The following is a 19,903-nucleotide window of genomic DNA, read 5'->3' as shown; positions in this document are numbered from 1 at the left end:
GAGGACAGCAATGGAAGTGCTACCTACAATACACAAATGCTTGCATCCTGAGAGGGACCTAATGATGCCACCTAGGAGAACAGGAAAACCCAGCAGCACTGTCAGGGTGATTCCAGAAGCAAGCAGAGCCTCTTCCACCTCTGAAATGTCTGGTGCCCATTCAAGCTGCAACTGGAGGCACAGTAAACACCTTGGAAGTTCAGAACCTGCAGAGATCAGCTTTCCTTCCACCTTGGCAAGTCATCAGGATGGCAGGCTTACAAGGAAGGAACAGTTAAGCTACTGGGAAACTTGAGAGTCTTCACACAAAGATGCTGTTGGGGACAAGGAGTTCTTCCCAGTGAGCTCTGGACACGTGCAGTCTGGTAAAGACCCACCCAAAAAGCTAAGGAAGAGGTCACTGAAGATTTTTTTTCCTTTCTTTCAAAGGTATATTGCCACCATAAATGACTGCAGGCTCAGTAATTAGTTTGGTGGCCATAAATGTCTTCATTGTCATTGTGAGGTACACCACAGACAAGGACACTGCAGCAAATGCTCACTAGCAATGACGCGAGCAGCCTCCAAGTAAGTTCTTGGGATGCTGATGAGACTACACGCACTGGGAACCAGCAGCATGACAGGGCTTATGCCCAGCTTACACACGGTTGCAGAACTCCTGAGAAGACCTGTGACTGTCCCCATGACCAACCGCCACTCTCTCATGGAGCTTATCATCACTGCTTTATGCAAACTACTGCCAGAGCAGCTGGATTACCTCCACAATGAGAGCTCCGTGGCTGATAAACAAGGGGCCCGTTCCACCACGTTCAAACCAAAGAACCAGTTCTGCTGGTGCGCCTCATCTTTAATACACTGCCTTAAACACTCAGAGCACTGTCCCTCCTCATGAAACCTCTCGGGTGTCACCCACTCCATGAGAGATGACATCATTAACCCTATTCTCAAGGTGAAGCTGCTTTGGTGCAAAGAAAGCTCACCACTCAAAGCCACAGCACCGGTCCACTCCCAAGCGTGGTGCAGGAGTCAGGAGTGCAGACCTGGGTGCCCAGCACACCCTCCAACATCAAGGAGATATCCCAGGCACATCCATTGCTCCCCACGTTTCCACGGCACCCAGAGGTACGATGGGTTTGGATGCAGTACGATGCACAGTGAGCTGGGCAGGTTACACTGGTTCTAGAGTAAAGAGGGGCATTTGCCACAAGCTGTCGGAGGCCCGGCATCAGGTCTTCTGAGGTGACTGGAGGATGTTTGGGTCTGGAAATGGAAAACGGCAAACAAACGTTCATATCTATCTGTGCAAGAAGTAGTTTCCAAGAAGGGTTCTTGAATTTTTTTTTTTTAATCCCCAATGAAAGTTTAATTCTGAAGAAGTTATTCTCTGGTTTTGTGACCTGCAAAATTATCTTCTCATGCCCAGTGCCTCAGGAGAGGTACGCCATCTGCTATATGTTCCTCTCCCATCTGACACGGACGGATGTCTTCTCACTGCGTCCAAAAAGCACTTCTAAAGCAGTAGGCAGCTACATCAACAGCACAATCCACAAGATGTACAAGAACATGCTGTATGATTAGGAGAGGCAAACAATGTGCATTTCTTTTTCCTCTTCTTTCCACTCATCCTTAGTTCTGAGCTGACCTCTCATGCTGTTGGAATAACAATAACCTGTTTCAAGTATCTCAACCTGCCATCCCACAAGAACAACGACTACATAAGTACTCTTTTTGTTATGGTTTCACTTTCAGGGGCTTATAACACAACATTTTCACTTACAGTATGTTTACTTATTGTTTCTTTAGGGATTTTAGCAAGACTAGGTCAAGAGCATAGAAGTACTGTGCAGGAAAAATTGCTTTTAAAAACATGAATCACTCAGAACACCATCAAGCAAGGATGTTGTAAGAAACAAAAAAAAGCTTTAGAAGAAACTGCTGCCTGCTTCCCAATTCACTTGATACACTCCAAATTAAAACTGGTTCAACACTGCTATTTATTTTTGTTCGGGTTTTGCTACACCTCCTCAGGTTCTTCCTGAACTATCTGAAAAATACAATTACAGTGGAGATCCTGATTTCCAGTTTCATTTATTACAACTGCAGAAGTCCCATTCACTTCAGTAGTAAAAAAGAACAGGGCAATAGAAAGCCACTACAAAACATTTAGTGTATTTAGTGGAAAGTAAAATAAAAAATGGTTAAAAGGAAAATCTGGCAAAATAAAAGGTTAATCTTGCAGAGTTTCTGTATGACTGTTAAGAGTCATTTCAAGGAGCTCCAACTGGGATGTCAGTCTTACAGTCTCCTCTGGGTGCAACACTGAACGTACACAAACCTGCACAGTGCACTTACAAGCCGTCTGCTGCAGAACGAACTGCACAAGAAGTCCGCCTTCTCCACCTCTCTCTGGCTGATGCACATACCCAGCCCTGGCCACAAAACACAGTTCAGTTCCCCTAAGGTGTGAAACGAACTGGTTTCCATCACAGAGTACGGCTGGCTGTCCCAAGTTATCAGTATTTCTGTACAGCACCTACATAACCCATTTTTCTACCCATGACGGACATAATGTCAGATTGCAGCTTGCTCTCTCCTGGAGCTGCAGTACACCTCCAGGATGTGAAGTTCTGCATTACTTGCACCACAGTGCTAAAGATCCATCCGTGCCAGTGCTATAGCCAGAGGAACACCGCATGCTGCCCTGAGGAGCCGACAACCTCACTAAAAAACAGGAAGCGGCAGTTGAGTTGAGTTGGCAAGAGGCAGCCAGGCACCTCAGCAGTGACTTATCACCACAGATCAGCCCAGCAGACTTTTTTTTAGACCTCACAAAACAACCACACTTCAAACAGATAGTTAAAGGAGAATCACGCAGCACACACACTACCCAGTCACTGTGGCAGCACAGAAGACTCATCCAACCGAAGCAAACAGTGGGCACACAGGCAACTTCTAGCCCTCGTGCAAACACCAAGTTCAAGGACCTGGCTGCTCCTAAATGGCAGGGGAGTCAGGAGTGCAGACCTCTTGCCCAAGTCTCCATGCCTCTGCATCACCTCATCAGCCAAACGGGCAGAACATTCCTGCCTGCCCCTGGGAAGTGCTGAGAAAATGAATCATTAATACTCTCAAACATTTTGAAACTATTACATGGGTATTTACAGAAATGCCAATGTTACTTAATCCGGTGGCCTCAGAGTGTTGCTTTGATGCTGCAAGGGAAACTGTAACGTATCCAGCCAATTGTGTAATGCCCTACACTGGGATAGAAATTGTTTTCTGATCTCTCTAGCAATCACATTCCACCCTGAAGCATGATACTTGATTGGGCTGACCTCAGCATGCTTAACTGTACATAATATTGACAGTGAAAGTACTCAGCCCTTTTGAAAATACGCCCATCTCCAAAAAGAAACAATCATTAGGCAACACTGTAAAGCAAAAATACATCGCGATATTCCAGCCATATTTGGTAGGGTGTAGCCCTGTTGAGCACCAATGAGCAAACGACTTCCCAGTAAACAATTAGCACCCTCTTGTACACTGCGTTATTGCTGAAGTACTCACTGTGAGAACCAACAAGGTTCTTACCTCCAGGAAGAGACATACTAAAGGAGAAGCCTCTGCCAGACTTCCTACGACTGCCGGCTTTGGAGGGGTGGATGCAGACAGCTCCCATCACTGCAGTACGAATGGCAAGGTGAAGGATTCACCGTGACTCTTTCCTGCCCTTGCAATCTACATTGCATGATCCCTCAATGATGTGCGAAGCACCATACATCGATGCGAGATAGATATTCCATCCATTCAAGAGGGTTTGTTTCAAACCCACAGCACCACGTTTGGCAGTATCAGAGTCATATTTTCAAACAAAACACTATGTTTTGGCCAGAGCAGGACTCTCCCATCCCGTAACAGTCATTGAGGGCATGCTGTCCATCTGGAGGAGTTAGCACGTTCTCCCAAATAACAGAGGCAAAAACAGCTGCCTACAATAACATTTTTTTTTAGACGGCCCAATACATCTTCATCAACTAACAGCGTACCTCCTTCCAGTGGAGGTCACTGCTGATAAGCGGCCCACAGCATCCTTCCAGAGATGCCGTTGAACAGATACCCTCATCCAGCTCACGAGGTTCGGAGACACAACACCACAACCACCATGGGTCACCATGCTGCAACACCAGCATAAATCCAGAGTAACTAATCAGCTTTTGAGGGCAAACAAGAACAGAAGATGGGGAGTTTAAGAGAAAACTAAATATACTCTCTGGTCTTGGTAGGATTATCTTGCAGACAATATTTCTTCCTTCACTAACTGACCAGCTTAGCACTGTCTTCTGTTACTCTCACACAGCTTTAGTGTATCACTTCCCATTAAGGACACAAAGCAGTTCGCAAAAAGGTCAACAGCACTGTTTCCACCTAATCCCAAGCTGCAGCCCACTGTTTCACACTGCACTCCTACTCCAGGGTGACATTCCCAAACAGGACTGTCTCCACAAGGTTTCGCTTCCTGATCATCACTGTCTAGCCATGCAACTCCAGTCTTCCAGTTCTCTCGCAGCTTTAATCCTGCTACACTGCCAATACTGTAAAATGACAGCTGGTTGGGGTTTTTTTCCTCTCTAGATCAGGGAAAAGTCTGTATCTTTAAGATTTCAAACACTAACAAGATGTCTTGAATGAAATATCATTTAGGCTCTTCCCAAGTATCAACTAACCTTTTCTCACAAAACAAAAATCGTGAATTCTCTCAAGCATTTGCCAACACAAAAGCTTTAGACTGCCACACCAAAAGTCTCATCTCTAGTTCTTACTCTTTTATGAGTAATCTCAATGATTAAATTACAGCATCCTTCAGAGTTAAACTTCCAAGAATTAAAAAAAAAAAAAAAGGGGGGGGTGGACAGGGATGGGAACATAGACTTCTCAAGAAACAGTTCATTTATAGCGACTGGGTCACTAATGCTAGACAGTAAGTCCCATCTATTGCAACAGGACCTTCTCTGAGCCAGAAACTTTCAACAGCAATATATTTATCAATATAGAAAGTAACTTACTGATCTGGGTATGTCAGCTTTCACCATACACTAAGGTGGAATTCTAGTCACCCTGGGCAAGGAGGAAGAATTTTCATTCCATTGCAAGGATTTTTATTCCCATTAAACCATTATTGATTGATCAGTGCATTTGACAGAAAAAAAAACTACTGTGCACACACACAATGCCAGCAACCTAGAATTATCTAACCGGTGATCTTAGGCTAAGAAATCTGTTCTTGAGATCACCTTCCCTAAATGAGCTGTTCTAAGCAGCGCATCACCTTGGGCACTAACCAGCACAAAAGAGCCTCAGGGCCACAAATTACTGTTCAAACAAACAAAGCTAATCAATGCTACCACATCTGAAAGAAAACCTAACTTTGGGGCTCTTCTGTGGTAAAGGGGAAGCCACTGTTTCATGAGGTCTGTGATGGGGACTTCTGCTGTGGACCTCCAATGTGTGATATTGTTCCACAAGGCTGGACCTCAGAGGTGAGGCTGGTCCAACAGATGGAGAAAGGCAGTGGAAAACCGGGCTCCCTTTTTCCTGAACGGGAATCACTAAAGCCAGACCTCTATCTCCTGATCTCCAGTCATTTACAGGGTTTTGTATCTACCCCCCCCCCCTTTTTTTTTTTTTTTTAATATTTACTCTTGCAATACAAGCAAGATAAAACACTTGAGTCTCACCTAATCACTACAGTTAGCTTTGCTATCTAGATAATAGCCAAAGCAAGAGCCATATGGGCAAAATCCTCACCCTAGACCTAGAGCTGCAGCCCCGAGCACTCCCACCAGCAGCAGGGCCAGCAGTCACTCACAGAGCTGCATGCCCTCTTCATCTGTTTTACAGACAGGCCACCAAGGCTCACAGGCCAGGAGGGTCACACCTAAAAAAGTCAGGGTTGCTCAGCTGAAGAGCAACCTCCTCTCCTCTCTCATCTGATACAGACACAAGCAGGGAACTGTAGACAATTTAACTCCACAGTCATTCCAACAGAAAATTACTGCTCTTTCTTGCATGCCTGCCACTGCTACAAGACAGAGCAGTATTTTATAGAGCTACTTTGAGGTGCAAGATGCATTAGTGACTGCAATCCCTTGTCACATAGATGACTGTTCCTCCCAAAGGCCTGGGTGAAAAAAAAAGTAAAACCTTCCCACCACCACTTTAAAGCTATTCTCCAACTCCAAAGAAGAGTGATACCCTAATGCAAATTCTTTTCTGAAGCTGCTGGACACAGAGGGGCTGCGTATTTTTCCTTAACTCTCCAGGTGCCAGACTCAGCCTGCAGCACCAAATGCCTTCGTGGAGAACCCCCACACACATGTCAGCTTGGCTTCAGCAGTCAGGAAAGGACATCAGTAAAGCTAGCTGACAGTTTTGTCATTCAGGGAGGCTCACTGCTTTAAGGCAGCTCAACAGCGCAAGACGTGTGTGCAAGAGCACCAACGAGCACAGCCATAGCCTTCTTCCAGCTCCCAGCTCCCTAGGCCCCCCAGTTCCTCCCAGGCCAGGGGCTCCCAAGCTGGGGAACTCACACCAGTACAGACACACCACTCCACAGCCACATCCGAACACAGACTGAGCAACAGCCAAGAGGCACTGCTATTGCTCCCCTCTGAGGAGGCTGCGCCCACAGAGCAAACTCTGGGGACCCACCTTCTAGAAGAGGCTAGGACAGCAGCACCAACTTCCACACCAGAATTACAACACCACACCTTTTGACATATCTTTGTTTTTAAAACAAAGGGGAAGATTTAAAATAAAGAGAATGATTTAACACGAAGGGGATGATTTAAAACCTCTCTCTCCTCACCACGGACAGGATCCTAACAGCTGCCTCCTCATTGATGAGTAATGACAACACTGGGATAAATAACAAGGTTGTACATTCCCCAGCCTGGCATGCAAGGCTTGCTGTGCTGTTGATGGTGCCCTTTTTCACATGAACTCTAAAACCAAGCTGCTGACCGCTCACAGTCATTAAACAATCCCACAGCATTGTGCCAGTGAGAAACATCAGCCCTAACACACTGACTCGCTCCCAGCCCAGGGAAGCACATTACAACTACTTAAACGCCCTCAGTAATTGTGTTTCAATACTCCGCTTCCTCCCCCAAAATTGTGTGTTGTAACATGCTGTTCAGCTGCTGCCCCTTCCCAAGCCACTGCAGCTGTCTTACCAGGGGTAAGAAAAGGGACACCAAAATAAGCCATCTTGGGCCAGTTTTTCAGAGAAAAGCCCATAAATCAGGCACTTGGAGACATGGACAACTTAAAAGTATGTCCAACAACCACAGGCACAGAGCAGGAGCTCTGGGTGAGGACTGGAAGCCCTAAGGAGGTCACCAGTGACAGGTACAAACCACTACCACCACTGTCACTGCGTGGGCTCACGCTGTTCACTTGTTTCTACATCCTCCCTCGCTGCTATGATACATACCAATAAAATACAAAGAGGTGGGGCACACACAACACAATAGTTACCAGTAAGAAATACTCATCTCTTTAAAGAGGAAGGTTTGCTGGCAGCTCAGCAAAAGCCTCCTGGGATTAAATCAACATTCAGGATTAAACAGCCACCCAGGTTGTAAAAAAGGGGAGATTACTTCACGCCAGCTTTACTGGAGAGCGGCACAAGGAACACAACTGCACATGCTGCTGCAGTCCCTCCAGCCCCAAGCCCAACACCAGGCAGTACCTGCTCGAACCACGCTGTCACCTGTCCGAAGTACGAACACCTCAGAAGCTGGTAAACACATTTCAGGAGGCGACTGCTGTTGCTGCTGTGGGTGGTAGCTTGACAAACAGCTACTGAAACAAAGCCAAATTCAGGCAAGAGACAATTAAAGAGCTCAAGGGGGGAGGTTTTCCCCCCTCTTCAATGGGCCAGCAGAAGGGGAGAGTAAATCCTGTGCCTGACAGGTGCTGAAACGCTGCACGCTGAACTTAAAATATTACACCTGGCAGAGGCTTATAAATTTCTGTTAAGCACCTGAAGAGCATTTGGCGCTGCACTCTTACAGCCCTTAAAACTCTTCACCTGGAACCAGGACTAGCTACAGGCCATGAATAAGTGTTATAGGAGTTTTTTACTGTTATCAGGAATAAGGGTAGATTGATAAATAATGCCTGCTGCACCCCAGTACCTGCCAGCTATCAGAAAAGAAAACAACCAGGCTTACAGAGATCAAAATACCCCTCTTTTCTACTGGAATCAGCTCTCAGCAGAGGCCTCAGAGTACCGCAGGACCCCAGCTCCTGCACACCATCATACCCCCTTACCCGAGGACAAGCCATGAACTCCAGGCTGGACTCATTGTCTGGTGCTTCTGACCACATGGGAGAGGACCCCCAGGCACAGGGGTAACGGAGAGGCTGGAGACCTGGGCCATCCCCACCGGAGACAGCACTCGCCATGCACACAAGGCAGAGGAGCTGCTGAGGATGCACGGACCCGCTCGGGGCAGCACGCTCCAGCCACATGCACACCACACGCATGCTCACTCCTGTTCCCCACGCCAGCCCGAGTCCAGGGCAGGAGCCCAGGGACACAAAGTCAGCCTCCAAAGCAGAGCAAAGCCCAAAGGAAGCCTCCTCACCATGGCATGCTTCCAAACACAGATGCATTTCATTTATTTAACAATTAGAAGAAAATCACCTTAATGAAAGGAACCTGAACCAAAATCTGACCACAGCCTTCCCATGGGAAGTGCAGGCTCTGCCCCAGGGGCCATCAGCTGCAGGAACAGCCACTGGCTTCCACGCTATATGGATGCTCCCATGTGAACCCAGGGCCTAAGAAGCACAGCTGCTAAATGCAACTTCTGTCCTGTCCTGGGGGTCAGGGCACACTAACAAGCTTTAACCCAGAGCCTCAGCCTCCCCCTTCCCTGGCCATTCGGCAGGAGAAGCCGGACCTCCCGCACCACGGTCCAGCTAGGCGAGTACCCCACAGGCTGCCCAGGGACAAAGCCCAAGCTGGCAGCAGGAGCCAGCAACCTGGACCCAGCAGGAGCGAGTCCTGCAAAAGGTTCATGGCTCGTCCCTTGGCCACTCGCTCTCTTTGCCGGCTTCTCCATCTTCACGAGGAAAGCAACGTTTCCTGCTTATCCTGCCAGAGGCACCTCCACTCTGCTGCATTTGCTTGAACAGCATCAGCTGAGGCCAAAGAGCTGTGTCTTACGAGGAAAAAACATTTTAGTGATGTCAGCTGCGGGTTTTTTGGGGTTTTTTTTGGAAATACCACCCCACATTCTGCTAGAAGGGCAGCACACAGGCTTTCAGGCCCCTGTCCAGCTCCCCATCTAAACAGGGCTGTGGCACCTAGGGAGCCTTTGGGTTTAGTGATGTCTTAACAAGAAACAGCAGCCACGATGCCTTGGCACGCTTCAATCCTACCGTCCACACCAGTGCCACGAGGCCAACCGCCTGGCCCCAGCAAGGCAGCACCCAGCACCGTCCCCGTGCTCCTGCCGCACCAGGCACGGGGAGCAGGTGCTGACAGCGTTGGGCCCACAGCACGGCACCCCAGCACCCACGTACACGCGCTTCTGACCAGATACCGCAAGCTGACATTCCTCCTCCTCTCTGACCGCAGAGGGGGCCCAAATCCAAGGACCGTAGGAAGGTCCGTCCCCCCAGCAAGCACACAGAGCTGCCGACGGTCGGTGCGCGCAGGATCCTGCTGACTCAGTTGAGCCATCCCAGCCTCCATCAAAGTGCTCGGGACTTCAGCTTTGCAGGGAACATCTCTTATAGATTCAATTTGTTTCCATTAGAGACCGCCAATTAATCTTTACTCTGAACCACATACACACTTCTCTGCTATTCTCCACACGTGGCCCTCCCAGTCCCCGCACACAGAGGTCTCATGTAAAACCCCTCTGCCAGGACCATGCTGCCAGACCCCACCAAGGAAACACAGTGGGCAAGTGGAAACTGACAACATATAAATCCATACGGGAATCAGCCAGACAAGGATCAATGCTGAGCAGTTATTCTGAAGTCTCACAGCAGAAATGAGATCAGATTCATCAGAATCTGCTCTCTGCTGCAGATGACTCCAAGCTACACCAAGGCATGGCCTGCAGGTCGCGCTTCCCTACATTTTATTAAGCAAGACAATCAAGCCAAAAGAAATTTTACATCTGTTTCTGTGATTAATATTTAGCAGTTTCTTACCAGCCCACCCAAAGGGGCGGAACTTTCTTCTCTTTTGCACAGAACAATTTCATTAAATGGGCTGTCAAGTTTCAAGCCTCAATGCCTCCTCCAAGTGGGAACCAAGCTTCCCTTCTAAGCATGTATAATCCCAGAAATAAATTTGGTCTGGGAATTTTCCCAAAATTTTCTGAGCAAGGTGGAAAGAGAGCAATAGGTAGGAAATGAGAATAGACATAAAAGAAGGGATGCAGCTACTGCAATAGAAAAAGTAAAATGAAGCTAACAAGCAATGATAAATTAATGTAAGCTGCTGTTTTATGGAAGTGGGAAAGCACACAGTGGTCTTCTTTGGCCCCGGGTTTGCAAGCCTTTTTCATGTTTTTGTATGCTAAATCTGTCAAAATTCTAGTTGTATTACCAATTTACACAGCAACTAAGAGTCCTAGAAATGCAAGAATCACCCCTTCACCACTATGCAGCCAGACGCACCATTTAAAGACTACCATCTTTAGGATCACAAGGGATGCTTTTCACTTGCCAGCCACATGACAGAAGAAGATGCTATTGACTCACAGCAGCCTTCCTGCCAACAATAACCACAGAGATCTACAATGACCTGAATTTTGCCAGGGTTAAAGAAAAGCTTCAGGAAGCAATATGAAATTACACAGTCAATCAACACTATGCCCAATTTTCTGCAAGATTTACAATGCTGTACCACAGACGGTTGCATCCACGTAATTAAAAATGGTTAGTTTTGCTGCATTGAAGCAACAAATCACGCATTTGCCAGTAATGGAAAAGGCGTTTATTTATCTTTCTGGACAAACAGACCAATTAAAACTGTACGTCTGAAAACACTCACTTTAAATTGTGCATCTAAGATTCTACTGCATTGTGTATTCCGCCAGTAGCTTTAATGTGGCAGTTGTAAACATGCAGCCATCTCTTTATTGGCATTTATTTTTAATGCAATCATTCCTGCCTGCAAACCTAAGCAAGACAAATCAGAAAAATCAGCCTCCTAAAAAGTATCCTCAGTATCTTCTTTCTGGTACCGTCAAACAAGCATCTGCTACCAGTCCTGGGGCCAGCACTCTCCCCTCCTGACACTGAAGGACACAGATCAGCAGCAGGAGGAAAGGATGGACCCACGGCAGAAGGACTGACAGGAGAGACCACAGCGTGGGAAGGCACCCGCCAGCGGGTTTCCAGGAGAGGTGAAAGAGAGAGGTCCCCACACATGGGCAGACGGCAAACGCTGCGGAGCGCCACAAGGACAGCCAGCCTGCAGCAGCCACAGGCAGCAACGGCGAGGCACTTCCACCCCTAAAAATGGAGCGGCACCGACCCAAAGCCTCGGGCACCCTGCATGGCTACCAACGCTGCGTAACCATGCCCCAGCCATCAGCCCCCAGCCCTCCCTGCAGCATCCCGCAGGAGCATGCTGCAGACGCACCCGCGCAGAGCTGCGCACACGCAGGCACACACCCTGCACACACCCCCTATCTTTTCAAAGCATTTTCAGAACGACTCCTTCCCACTGTGAGGAAAGCAGACACAATCCTCCAGGGAGGGAACGAAGATAGAGAGTCATTATGGCTGATAAATCACCCCTGTGCACAAAGATTATTCACCAGTTAAACTCTACTTACGCCAATCATGCTCCCCGCACAAAGCACGGACTCATCGATTTTTCTAAGCGAGGCTGCTGCACCCCGGAGCACAGGAGGTCAGGGCAAGGCTCAGCTCCTGCAAGGCAGTTACTGACAGGCTGTCCCCACACCATTCGGGGACTTTGCTCGACTTCCCAACAGCCTGGGCAAAGAGGGCTTTCAGCAGAATTTTCCTAAAAATCAGTCTAAGCAACATGATTTTTAATTTTTTTTTTCCCCCAACATGTTATACCCAGCTCTCTGTCAGGCTCCTCTAGTAATACTTGGGCAACCAAGGCGTTCTGTACGGCCCTGCGAGAGAGCCCCCGCGCCAGCTTACACACTTCCAGGCAGATCACGCTGGCCAGCACACTGACCAATTCTAACCGTCTCCAAGATCTATCTTTTAAAGGCATTTTAAACACACCTCTACTGTCACTCACTGTCACTTCCACCCATGCCAATCAATTCCTGGAGTTCGCATGCCGTTTCCCACCTCTCCACTGCTGTTTTCTTGACCACGCCATAGGGACCACCACTGTGCCATGTCCAGATTTCAGCCCCATCCTCCACAGTGAGGCATCACTTCTTCAAGTTCTCAGATTTTACCATCAGCTCTTCCATACCAACATGTTGTTTGTCAGTCTCCCTTGCTGCCACTCCCTCCTTCCTTTCTCCCCATTTCTTCTCCATTTTAGTCCTTCTCTGGAGATTTGGGTCTCTGTCTTCACCAGGGTAGCAGTGGTTTAGATAAGAATAGAATAATGACTAAATCCCTGAAGGAAATAAACAGGGTATCTGAGATAATGAGGTGGCCTACATGAAATCCCTAGGTCAAGCCAAGAGAGATGAGGCCTTGCAGAAGCGGAGCTAAGTGGAGGTGGGTGTTCATGCCCGCTGCTGTCACAGCCTCAGAGGAAGGTTTAAATGGTGACAAAACCCTCCCCCATGGCAGGTTTTGCTGACACTGACAACACAGATCTGTTGCGTTTGCACACGCAGCACACAACTGATCAAAGAAAAAGTCCTGCTCCCTCTGCAGAGCATCCTCGGCAGCTGGTCCTCCTCAGGTCCCTACTAACACAGTGACCAACCACTGACTTTTCAATAAACCCTTCTGCCAAGGCACATTTTCTTCCAGCGCTCCTATGCAATAATGAAGCACAGGCTACCACGGAAATGAACATGAAATCCTTCCACACCAATTCCTCTAGAGCCAGATGTTAATCCTCCTCCAACAGTTTAGCAACGTGGGAAGGTCAGAGCCACCCTGGTCCCTGCAGGGAGGTGACAGCAAGGGTGACAGCTGTTAGGACACAGCCACAAGCACCAGAGCCCCTTCAGCGGCACCTCAGCAGGGGCACCCCGAGACCACCTTGGTTGTGTGACAGACTCAAAATCTCAGGGATGGAGTTGCCACCACCTCAAAGGCAGCCGGGCAGGCAGCACACGCAGACTCTGGGGTCCAGCTCTGTCCGCCTCGCTCCAGCTTCAGGTGCAGTTAAATCCTGACCACATCCAAATTAACTTTTATTGGGATGAAAATACAGAGAGAGTACCCTAAATCAGACAATGGACATTTCTGCAGGTATAATAAGGCAAAAAATAGTATCAAGGAAATTATCACCAGCCCATCAGCAAACTGTCCGCATTACAGCTGACAAAAAATGTGACCCAAAACGCGATTGCTGCGGTGCAATAAAACACCCTTACACACAACGCCAGCATTAACTGTCTAACATATGGAAACCATGAGGCTACAGAAGTCAGGCCAAGAATGATCGCGGCAAATGAGTATTTGAGTTACAAACAGCAAGAAAAAATATAGATAAGTCTGCAGCGAAGCTTTTGGAACAGATCAGACCCAACCCTGCCTCCAGCTACCCCTCCGCAGCCCCAAGCCTCCAAGAAGCAGGAACCACTGGGCCAAGGACACCTTTGAGAAAAACCCGGAAACGTGGGGCAGTCTCTCTGAAATCCCCTCCTGTAAAGTAGAACAATACCACAGGCTAAAAGAATATTTCATCTGCTTAACTGCAGGGTGCAATAACATCAATTTGCCCAAATTACACACAAGCAGAAAGGTAATTGGCACTGAGCAGAGCATGTTGTGACTGTTACATCACTCTTCAAAGCCAACAACAAAAGACTGAAATGCAAGAAAGTAAACAGCGGCATGAAACCAACAGACAGCCCCTTCCCCAAAATCCTTCTGTCTGGCATTGCACTGCCGCATTTAAGCGGCTACTCCTCTCAAAGCGGTGTATGTGCAGATAAGGCACCACTCAGCTGAGCTCAAGATCCAAAGCACTGAGTGACCTCTAGAGAAAGGAGGATAGCTGTCCAGTTTGCATATTCACAGGTTAATTTTCAGAAAAGCTATTTTTTACCTTTAATGAACTCTGCCTTAACCAGAGACTTAGACATAACAAAACAGTGAACGCACACCTATATAAAACCACCAACCAAAAGCAGATGAGAGCCAATTTTATATAACAGCAGGGGGACTCGAAGGGAGCAGCTTAACGAAGTGCGCATTTCACCTCCTCTAGCTGCCCGTGGTAACAGGAATTATCAGCAACTAACAGAATTGGGAACTGCTGCAAAGGCGAGTCGATTTACAAACCGAAGTTCCAACGGTACCAGTGGATGCAGCTGGCTACCGAGACCAGAACCCGCTCCCCCGCCAGAGGCGGCCGGGCGGGCCGGGTTTGCCGGGAGGGCCGCACACCCCCCGCCGCGCTCAGCCCCCCACGGGCTGCGGGCAGCTCCGCAGGGCACGGACTTTTCACTAGTAAGTCTAACTGCCACAAAAATTCATTCGGAGCCTGATATTTGATGCTCCGTGGTCTCCACCGACACAACCTTTAATTATATTCCTCCCTACCACGCAGACGCCAGGCGCTCCCCTCGGAGGTCTCACCCTGCGCTGCGGGCGCAGCAGGACGCTGCCCTGCGGCGCGGCCCGGCCCAGGCCTTGCACCCGGGCTGCGGGATCAACGCGCTCCGGGCCGACCCGCCCGCAGCTGCCGGCGGGCGCACGGAAACAAAACACAGGCACCCCCGGCGCCGCCGCCCGCCCCGCGCCCAGCCGCCCCCGCCGCCCTCGGCGGGGAGCCCGGCCGTGCCGTAACCGCCCGCGGCGGGGGCTCCGCGGGACAGCGGCCCCGACCCCCGCCCCGGCCCCCGCCCCGCACACAAAGGCGGGCACGGCAGCCGTGCCCGCCGCCCGCCCCGCAATGCAGCGGCCCCCGCTCCGCACCTTTGACTTGCGCCTCGTAGTCGGCGATGATCTCTTTGTCCTTCTTGAACTTGCCCTGCGATGACATCTTGCGGGAGGGCGCGGGTCCGCCGCGACACCGGCCCCGCCGCGCTCTGCCACGCCGCCGCCTCACCCGGCCGCGGCCCCGCCGCCGCCCGCGGCTGCCTTCATTGGCGGCGCCGGGGACACCGGGGCCCCGGCGGGAGCCGCAGCGCCGCCGGTCTCAGGAGCCGCGCCGAGCCGAGCCGAGCCGAGCCGCGCCGCTGCCCGCCGCCAGCCGAACCAGGGCCCTGGCGCCGCTGCCGCGCTCAGGTTGCGCGCGGGGCGGGGCGGGGCCGCCGTGAGGGGCGGAGCGGGGCGGACGGGCCCGCGCCCCTTCCCCGCCCCTGGCGGGCCCCGGGCCCGGGACACGGGGGGGCGGCCCCGCAACTATCCCGGCCCGTGGAGCGAGGGGACGCCGAGAGCCCCGCCGAGGGACGGAAGGGCTCCGCCCCGCCCGGCCCTCTGACCCGTCTCTTTGCTCGGCTCGGCCGGGTTCGGCGCGACTCGTGCCCGCCGCTGTGCAGGTGGGAGCTGCTCTGGCGCAGGCGCCGCCGCTGCTCCCCGGGGCCAGTGTCAGCGCCCCGGGCGTGCCGGGCCCCGGCAGCGGTGCCGAGCCGAGCGGTGCCATCCCCGGCACCCCACGATTAGGCAGCGGCCCCCGAAATGGCCGCGCTCCCCGAGCACCGCGCTCTCAGCCCGCTCCCCGGCCCAGGAGCTGCACCTTGGCAGCTGCGACGGCTGAAGGCCTGCACTGCCTTAAAGCCAGTAAGCTTTCCGTATTACGGAAATACATCGATCTAGAAGCTGTTCCCCTAAGGCAAAGATGTCAGTTACTACAAGGTTAAGGGCAGAGCAGGGGGGCACCCGGGCGGCGAGGCCCCGAGGGCGGAGGATGGGTCTCAGCGGTGCCCCAGGACAGCCCGGCCCCACGCAGCTACCCTCGCCGAGGGCACGGCTGATCCACAGCTGCAGGCCAAAAATTCAGCCACAGTGGATTTACCGACATAAAAGCAATATTAAACATGAGCATAGCGGCGTGAGAGAGATTTACAGCACACATTAAACGGGAAGGCTATCCAGCTCAAGCCAGAATATCTTCTGACTGGCACCGTCTTTTAAAACTGCATGAGGAAAGCTCCAGGACCCAAAACACGGCAAACTCCATCATTGAGAGCAGCAAACAAAAGTCTGGTTTGGCTTTTCCCACCCCAGCACACAGGTAAAAGGCAATTTTCAGGAGAGAAACTCCTGCTTTGAGTAATCCTTACAGAGCATCACCTCACGGTGTGTCTGTAGGTTGGCTTGTGGAGGTAGCAGTTTGTTCTCCCTTCATGACATTAACCCTGGCCCTGGGTCCTTGGTCGATCACTGAAGTACACATATTTTAGGAAAAACATTTTGGAAAAGGTATGGTGCTCCCTAAATGTCCCTCTCTTTGGGCCAGCACCACTACACTGCTCCTGCTTCTCTTAAATCCTATCCTACCCCTCCCCCCCTCCAGAAACATTGTTTCCTAGCACTGTGTTTTCCCTGCTGAGGTTTGGAAGTGTGGGGGGTTGGGGGGCTCAAAACTAACTGCAAACCAAAGTGGGATCCAACCAAATGGCTGTCAGAAGGTACAGATTTCCAAGTGAAGGTGTGATGCAGCTTGAGGGGGTGCTGAGGCAGCCCCTTCCCTCGCTGCCTTCAGCCAGGTGAGCGGAGGCAGTGCTGTGACAGCAGCCTCCCCTGCCTCTGGGCTGGGAGCCGAAAGCTCGCATCCAGGACAGCTCAATTAGCAGTGTAAAAGTTGGAAAATCTCTTCAGTGCGGGCACCATTTCTGGAGAAACAGAGCCTTGTACATGAGCGCAACACAAACATTTACTGCGGAGCCCCTTGCAAGATCAGGGTGTGATGTACGGGGGATTGGGGGATCCTTACAACCTAAGGATCTGATCCTAATGAGTTCTCTAATTTCATCCAGAAGCTGTTTTGAGAGGGGCTGCACTTGAATAGATTTGTCATTCTTTGTGAACAATTAGGAAAAAATGGGGGGAAATGGTCATTCTAGCAGAAGCAGCAATACTATTTAAGGTTCTTTTCCAGGATTTTCTGGAAAGAAAAAAACTTCCAGCGGAGTAAGAAAGAGTAGCTGGGGCTCAGTGCCATGAAAAAAACCACACACTTTTGTCAGCAATGAGTTTTCAAAGGGGCACATACTAGTTCTTGCACTGGCAATGGCTGTGTATCCAGCCTCTTGGGAAGCCAGACCCGCTGTATGGTTTTTCTGTCCAGCCCCAGCAACGCTCCGATTACTGCTCTGCACAATGAATCCTTTTGTTGGCATCTTGTGTGGAGTGAATTCAGGGAGATTTGATGATTCACAGTTATTCTGCCAGCTTACAAAAAATAAACCAACCCTATTAAACAAATAATTTACCTAGCCCTAGCAGGCGACACAGAAGAGCATTCTACATTTCCAGCAGCCGTAAAAAGACCCAGAGAGGAGGGAGACAAAGAAATCGCTGCTGGGGGAAGCAGTAGCCATTGCAAGAGCACCAAGGCTCTGGGCTGCAGGGCTGAGCAGCCATCTCTCCCCAGCTCCTGTCAGGGCTGAGAAGCTCAGAGCCTTTTGCAGAGGCAGGACAGAAAGTTGCTTTAGACACCCACTAGGCACAGGGAGAGGGAAGAGCACAGGGACCACAGGGTAGGAAAAGACACTGGAACAGTGGCTGTGAGTATCAGTCAACTTTGTGGCAGGGGCAGAAGCAGCCAGAGGACTAGCAGTGGTCTCTAGGACATTTGTGCTGCGTGGGTGAAGCAGGGCAATGCACTGTGCCAACAGCCCGGGGTTTGGAGGAGCAAACCTCGCTGGGAGGTGAGCTAGCAGGGATGGCAGCCATCAAGGCGTGAAGTGACAGGAACACAAGTGGTTTGGTGGAGCGGCTCTATGAGTTTAATTTTGTGCCAGTGTGCAGACCCGCGGAGCCACCAGGCTCTCTGAATCAGCGGCTGGCAGAAGTAGAGGGGTGAGCCGGGAGGAGCAGAGCAGCCCCAGCACACCCCAGTAAAGCAGCGCTGTGGTCTGCAAAGCGCTGATGCGATGGAGCCAGGCACAGATGACGGAGGGTCAAGTGGGGAGAGAGGGTAAGAATGAAGGATCTGACAGGGGGAGGGTTGGGCGCAGCCAGCACAAAAGAGGCAGGAGGAAACAAGCAGAGAGGCTGTGAGTAATCCTAGGGGTGAGCTGAAAGGATGCAGGAGAAACCCAGGTGCAGGACCTACTTCCCTGGTCTCAGCAAGGGAAGTGGGGCAGGATCAGGGGAACATCAGTGAAGGAGTGTTGGCACCTCCGTTAAAGACAGCTAGGAAGTCTGGAATTAAAAACAGCATCACTCACAGATAGCCTTAGTATTTTGTGTCAAAGTAACTTCAAAACACAATTTAGCTTGGTTTGAGTAGTTTCACAAGGCTCGGAATGGTGGGATAGGAACAGATGAGCCAGCTGGAAGTGCGGCACATTATTGTTTAGTAGAATGGACAATAAAGAAGGTAGAGAAAGAGTCAAAATACTGTGTGCAGGGAGGTGGCTGGAAGACAAATTTATCTCCGATATTTTTCTTAGGTTGGGTGAGGAATTTTTGGTGGTGGGTAACAGCTGACATAGGGAAATGGAAGAGAGATCAGAGATCTATTAAGCTCCTAGCAGCTGTGATGAAGGAAAATAGAAAAATAACATAAATTTGCACAGAACAGGAAGATGGCAAGATTTTTCATTTAGATTCTGTCCAGAAAATTGGATGTGTAACAGACCTTAAGAGAGGAGAGTTTGAGCAGGGCAAGGAGCTGATTCCAGGGTGTTCGGGTGCACGTGTGGAAACAAGAAAATAGTAGGACATTGTAATTGAAGAAAGGAGAAAATGGGAGTGTCTTTGGCATTTTCTTGTGTATAACAAATCACCTACCAAACAAAAGGGTCCTGAGATAAACCTCAGTCTGCTACAGAGTCCACACAATCCTCTCCATTAATGCGCTGTTCCTCTGCACCATTCACACTAAACGTTTATCTGCTGCTCCAAAAGCACGAGTTTGGTAGTAAATCTTGCTCTACATAAAAACAGTCTTTGGCAGAACTACTCTGGTGGGAAAGAAGAAGAATAACAAGCATTCTGCAAACCAAGTGACAGTCCTGCAGCTGTCGGGCTTGGTGGGGTCCAACAGCGATGCTGCTGGAAACCCCTCGCTCCCGGCCCACACCCACGCACACATCGGGGCAGAGGGCTGCAGCTGGTGCTGTCCACGGACAAGCAAAAGCCTGACTTTATGCGAACAACAAACGCAGCTGCATTCCCTGCAAGGGGAATCCAGGAAGGGGCTGGGATGCTGTGTGTGAGTCCCAGCCCAAGGGTTAGCCTCATGGAAGAAAGACTGCCCAGGGCTGTTCTTGGAGTGGGGCTAGGGAGGGGATGCCGAGGAAAGCTGAGAGGTGTCAAAGAATGATCCTCCAGGAATACGAGGTCACTGGAGAGGGTACCATTGGGATGGGAAAAGATCTGTTGTATACAACTGTACTGTAGTTTCCCAAAGCAAGGAAAGCTAACTTACATAACGATTACATGCTCGTAAAGTGCAGGGATAATGATGTGTTCCTCTGCAGCAAAGACCAGTAGGGCTGGGACCTTATGGTTTGGAGCTCTCTCTCAACAAAAATACCCCAAAAAACAAACAAACAAACAAACAAACAAAACC

The 19,903-nt window shown here is 50.2% G+C and overlaps 1 protein-coding gene across 4 annotated transcripts in view; it reads right to left on the bottom strand.

The window, feature by feature from the left end:
- Positions 1-15,490, bottom strand: part of SRGAP3 (SLIT-ROBO Rho GTPase activating protein 3) — a 125,912-nt gene extending 110,422 nt beyond the window's left edge. The window contains exon 1 of one of the 4 annotated variants that reach the window (XM_055805286.1): positions 15,133-15,490. In XM_055805286.1, the coding sequence (XP_055661261.1) occupies positions 15,133-15,199 (67 nt within the window). In that variant the 5' untranslated portion in view covers positions 15,200-15,490. The remainder of the gene's footprint in view (positions 1-15,132) is intronic. The other 3 variants (XM_055805284.1, XM_055805283.1, XM_055805285.1) reach the window with 3 other exon arrangements.
- Between the last annotated feature and the right edge of the window lie 4,413 nt (positions 15,491-19,903).

The sequence above is a fragment of the Falco peregrinus genome, chromosome 5 (assembly GCF_023634155.1).
Source record: "Falco peregrinus isolate bFalPer1 chromosome 5, bFalPer1.pri, whole genome shotgun sequence".
NCBI classification, from domain to species: domain Eukaryota; kingdom Metazoa; phylum Chordata; class Aves; order Falconiformes; family Falconidae; genus Falco; species Falco peregrinus.
Note: the sequence above shows the minus strand (reverse complement) of the source record. Positions and strands in the feature narration are given on the sequence as shown.